General features: G+C 37.4%; 1 protein-coding gene across 1 annotated transcript; it reads left to right on the top strand.

Moving 5' to 3' along the window:
- The first annotated feature begins 3,013 nt into the window (after positions 1–3,013).
- LOC125375908 (nodal homolog) lies at positions 3,014–4,312 on the top strand. The gene is made up of 2 exons (XM_048386912.1): positions 3,014–3,341; positions 3,486–4,312. The coding sequence occupies exons 1-2, from the start codon at positions 3,014–3,016 to the stop codon at positions 4,310–4,312; spliced, it is 1,155 nt and encodes a 384-aa protein (XP_048242869.1).
- Positions 4,313–5,578: the final 1,266 nt, after the last annotated feature.

Below are 5,578 nucleotides of genomic sequence, written 5' to 3'. Positions count from 1 at the left end.
CGTCCACCAAGCATAAAACGTTTGAGAGGTTTGAGAATGCCATGTGATAACCGTATCAGTGCTATTATTATTTATACTAATAAACTTGTATTGATAAAATGTCTTGATGCTTTGTCTTTCACTGGTTAATTGTTCGATCTGTCTTGGACATGTTCTGATAATACACTGTACAATGTGTACCTCTAGTGCTACAAAGAACATTTTGCACTCACAATGTGAAGATAAACCCTTCAGTCTATGTGGCTTACTCCATCATAAACGATTGTAAAAGAAATATTCCTGCAACATTTGAATGCACCTCACAATCGGTAAATTAGTTGAACGCGTACTTGTGACAGCATTTTAGTTCCTAAATATAAATTATTGTTGTTGTTTTTTTTCAAAAACATGTACTCGTGACAAGGAGTAGTATTATGGATAACAACTTCTTTATTGCACATACACAACTTCATCAGGTGAAGGTACAAGAAGTAGCCATGGAACGTTGTACATGTATTTGAATAATAAAGAAGTTGTTGAACCTAATAATATTCCCTGTCATGTTTACATCCAACTTCGATATTTCTATAAACACTCTCAAATAGCTGTACTGTCACTTTAATATATTTGCTTGCAACTACAAGCGACTGAGTCTACCCATGCAGATCGCGAAGGGCCTCAAAGTCAGTTCTGTAAATACCAATAAAAATGTCTTCAATCTCTGACAGAATAGTGTGATGAACTGTTTTCATTTCACCAACAAGGACATCGATTGGATAGGATTATTGGTGGAAAAGTTTAGCAGTTTAATCATTAACAGGGTTAGACTATGAGTATTCTAGTTAGACGAGTCTGGAAGACAGCATTTCTGGTGTCCCCCGCCGTAATATTGCTGGAATATTGCTAAAAGCGGCGTAAAACAATACTCACTCACTCACTCACTGGAAGACAGGCTTGTTACAAGTAATGATGGTTGTTTTTCGGCGTCTAACGTTGCCTTTATGTTGAACATCAGAACGAATTAATGGAGTGTTTCTGATACAGTGTGTAGAGTTAAATCTAATAATAACCTTTTCGTAAATGTATCAACCTACTTCACTATAAATCGTAGAAATTAAAAGATACATCATTTAGGAATTAGTTTAAAGATAATTTATGGAGAAAATATTCTCATGCTTACACATAATTTCGCTGAAAACAATAGTTCTTCATTCAAATGAGTGTCTTCCATTCCTGTTGTTTTAAAGAGCATACTGCAACGGAAAATAGACAACGCAATATGATTTTACTGCTATTCAGCAAATGGTTTGGAACAGATATGTTATTACATTGAACATATTTTATTTTCAAGGAGCAGTGATTTTAACAAATTATATAAAGTCTGTTTATTGAGATAGTTCAGTTACTCTCAGCATAACGAGTAGCTGAAAATTGGAATCCACTTTGGAATTCTAATAGAGCCAATCAATAAATAACGACTTTGGTTATATCCAGAGATGTACAAATTGTTCATTCTTCACAGATCAAGAAGTTAATTATGTCTTTTGATTCACTTTCACCATATTGATTCAACAACAAGTGGCCAAATAGCAATGATGATAACACAGGAGACATGCTAACTGTCTGACACTTCTGCATATGCTGACTGTGGTGTCTGACATGCATGGCGACTTCGTCATAAACATTGCCGCAATAACACATGTCGGGATATTGATAGACACTCAGCTGAAAAGGATTTAAAATAATTGATCTTTGTATTGTTTTGATGATAGACAATCTCGTTTCATGACATGTACCCATACACTTCCCTCGTCATTTAAAACGCAAGAAAGTGTGTGTGTTTGGAACAGACAAAAACAATATTCTATATGTGATCGTCATATGCCATGTACAGTTTCCTTAAGAGAAGATGTGTTCTGATATCTTGAAGTGAATCATTAGATTCCAACGTAAATGAACTTGGAGTGAAGGTAACACACATAACATAAATATAAGTATGTATACCGAAACGTCGCCTTTCCAAGAAGTTGTTATCCATAAATTGTGTCTACTTTAACAAACACAATGTAGTTATATTACAGACGATACCAACGTGTAGATACCAATCTTGGAAATATTCCTGTTAGGGAAAAGTACAAATGATATGTAGGTAGTGATACTTTCTATGCTTATATTGATCTTACATACTGCGTAAATGTTTGCGAAAAGGATAGGAGTGAAGTAAAATCTCTGCAATCTAAAGAAACAAAGGTGTAATCCGTTCCATGAACATTCACTGTGGCGTGTAATGGGTTACTCTTGAACCTGACGAGTTGTTTTCTTAAACTAATGACAACAGTAATAAGCTTAGATTAGCGCAATGAGAGTGATCCTGAAGACAGGATCAGACAGTGATTGTTCGACAGTCAGATGAGACAGGGAGACGGGCTTGTTACCGTGGATTGGGGATGATCGCCCCTGTCTGGTGAATGGATATCGAAATCCTTGTTTATCTATGAATATTGAATATATTTTATATCTATGAGAAACAGCGTATAAGTACATATTTGAACAGTAAAATCAAACAAATTGAAAACATACAAAATCCAAGAAGTCTCTCCACTGTCATAAGATTACCTTTTAAAGTAGACATTTCACGAATAATTAGCAAAATTAATTACTAATTTAAAGCATCCGAGGTATCAGAATATGTATGGCTAATGTGTGTTTAATTGTTCATTTCACAAAATATTAGGTTATTTTCCTCTAAACCTTGCATTAAAGGTATGATGTAGTGATGTAACCAGAAGGTGTTATTTTACATGAAGAAGCTACAACTAGATCTGATGCACGCGACATGTCCTTACGACAGATTATAATCTTTGCCTGAAGGAATATGGACACCTCGCCAACACCCGACCATTATGTTACCACTTGTCTTGTTTACACAAGTAGTAGGGTCTGGTATAAAACGCCACACTGAAGCTATCACATCATCACTTGCATTGCTGCATCCTACACTGACAAACCAAAACATCAATCCAGCTATCAGAAAATGTCGCAGTGTAAAATCGCCATTTTATTTCTGACATATCTCGCCAATGTTGGAGCACGTCGCTTAGCTTCACCCAAACAATGGCTAAACCAGGAGTTTCAAGTCAAACCCCACACTTACCGGAATGAGGGAAAACATGTTGCAGACATATCCCCTTTTGTCAGCAAGCTGAGTCATACAGTTGATTATCAAAAGGATTCAACCAAATTCATGCTGCGATTGTTTAATATTCTTCAAAAGGGGGCACCACTTGCAACAGCAGCAGGCAGAAAGCTCAAAACAGCTGATTTTATGAAAGTCGACACTATCAGGAGCTTCGCAGCTAAAGGTAAGCTTAACACCAGACTGACTGGTGTGTAGATGTGCAATACAAACCCGGAAAATATCTTTCTGATTCCAAACAAGAATCTATTTTGGAAAAATGCTTCACCTTTTTATTTACTTTTTAATATGATCCTGTTTCTTATTTCAGACATGAGTAAAATCAATGAAAGCAGCAGAGTTGGCCTTTCGTTCAAGATACCTAGTCTGCCTAAGGACGAGAGTCTCCGATTAGCTGAGTTCCGGTGCCCACGCGCTCTCTCCCTTCTAAAGAAGTACAAGGTCAAGGTCAGCATTTTCAAGGGAAAGAAGATCGCAAGAAAAGTTACCATCAGAGTCCAACCTACTACACACCGTGAAGATTTTGTTTTTGACATCAGTCGAGCCATCACTGCCTGGGTCAACGGTTACCACGGTGACGTCACCATTCATGTGGAAATGCCGCGGACTTTCTTCCGACTTCTTTCGAAAACAACATCCGATGCCTATGAAAACTTACTTGTTTTGTATTTGGAAAATCAGGACTTTCTTCAAAACGTTTTGTTTAAAGAGCAGTCTACATACGATGGATTGATGAATAGCGCATCGCGTGGTAAGAGATCTGCACCTGACATAATCAGACGTCGTCGACGCAAGAACAGAAGATGGAATAAGGCAGGAAAGAAACAAGGCTGTCGTCTGTACGATTTTGACGTGGACTTCAACACAATCGGCTGGGGACAGTGGATCATCCACCCTACACGCTTCAACTCCAAATTCTGTCACGGAAACTGTCCCTCCCCGATCGACGTCCGCCTCAAACCCACCAACCACGCCATGTTGCAGTCACTCATGAGAAGCAAGCGTTCCAACGTCGCTCCCTCCCCTTGTTGTGTCCCTACCAAACTGGAACCTCTCAGTATGATGTACGCGGAGGATGGCGAAGTCGTTGTACGTCATCACGAAGACATGATCGCCACTGAATGTGGCTGTCGGTGACGTCCACCAAGCATAAAACGTTTGAGAGGTTTGAGAATGCCATGTGATAACCGTATCAGTGCTATTATTATTTATACTAATAAACTTGTATTGATAAAATGTCTTGATGCTTTGTCTTTCACTGGTTAATTGTTCGATCTGTCTTGGACATGTTCTGATAATACACTGTACAATGTGTACCTCTAGTGCTACAAAGAACATTTTGCACTCACAATGTGAAGATAAACCCTTCAGTCTATGTGGCTTACTCCATCATAAACGATTGTAAAAGAAATATTCCTGCAACATTTGAATGCACCTCACAATCGGTAAATTAGTTGAACGCGTACTTGTGACAGCATTTTAGTTCCTAAATATAAATTATTGTTGTTGTTTTTTTTCAAAAACATGTACTCGTGACAAGGAGTATTATTATGGATAACAACTTCTTTATTGCACATACACAACTTCATCAGGTGAAGGTACAAGAAGTAGCCATGGAACGTTGTACATGTATTTGAATAATAAAGAAGTTGTTGAACCTAATAATATTCCCTGTCATGTTTACATCCAACTTCGATATTTCTATGAACACTCTCAAATAGCTGTACTGTCACTTTAATATATTTGCTTGCAACTACAAGCGACTGAGTCTACCCATGCAGATCGCGAAGGGCCTCAAAGTCAGTTCTGTAAATACCAATAAAAATGTCTTCAATCTCTGACAGAATAGTGTGATGAACTGTTTTCATTTCACCAACAAGGACATCGATTGGATAGGATTATTGGTGGAAAAGTTTAGCAGTTTAATCATTAACAGGGTTAGACTATGATTATTCTAGTTAGACGAGTCTGGAAGACAGCATTTCTGGTGTTCCCCGCCGTAATATTGCTGGAATATTGCTAAAAGCGGCGTAAAACAATACTCACTCACTCACTGGAAGACAGGCTTGTTACAAGTAATGATGGTTGTTTTTCGGCGTCTAACGTTGCCTTTATGTTGAACAGCAGAACGAATTAATGGAGTGTTTCTGATACAGAGTGTAGAGTTAAATCTAATAATAACCTTTTCGTAAATGTATCAACCTACTTCACTATCAATAGTAGAAATTAAAAGATACATCATTTAGGAATTAGTTTAAAGATAATTTATGGAGAAAATATTCTCATGCTTACACATAATTTCGCTGAAAACAATAGTTCTTCATTCAAATGAGTGTCTTCCATTCCTGTTGTTTTAAAGAGCATACTGCAACGGAAAATAGACAACGCAATATGATTTTACTG

The sequence above is a fragment of the Haliotis rufescens genome, unplaced genomic scaffold (genome assembly GCF_023055435.1).
Source record: "Haliotis rufescens isolate VD_foot unplaced genomic scaffold, xgHalRufe1.0.p SCAF_62, whole genome shotgun sequence".
Taxonomy (NCBI): domain Eukaryota; kingdom Metazoa; phylum Mollusca; class Gastropoda; order Lepetellida; family Haliotidae; genus Haliotis; species Haliotis rufescens.
The sequence above is the reverse complement of the archived record's forward strand: the minus strand, read 5'-3'. Positions and strand labels throughout refer to the sequence as shown.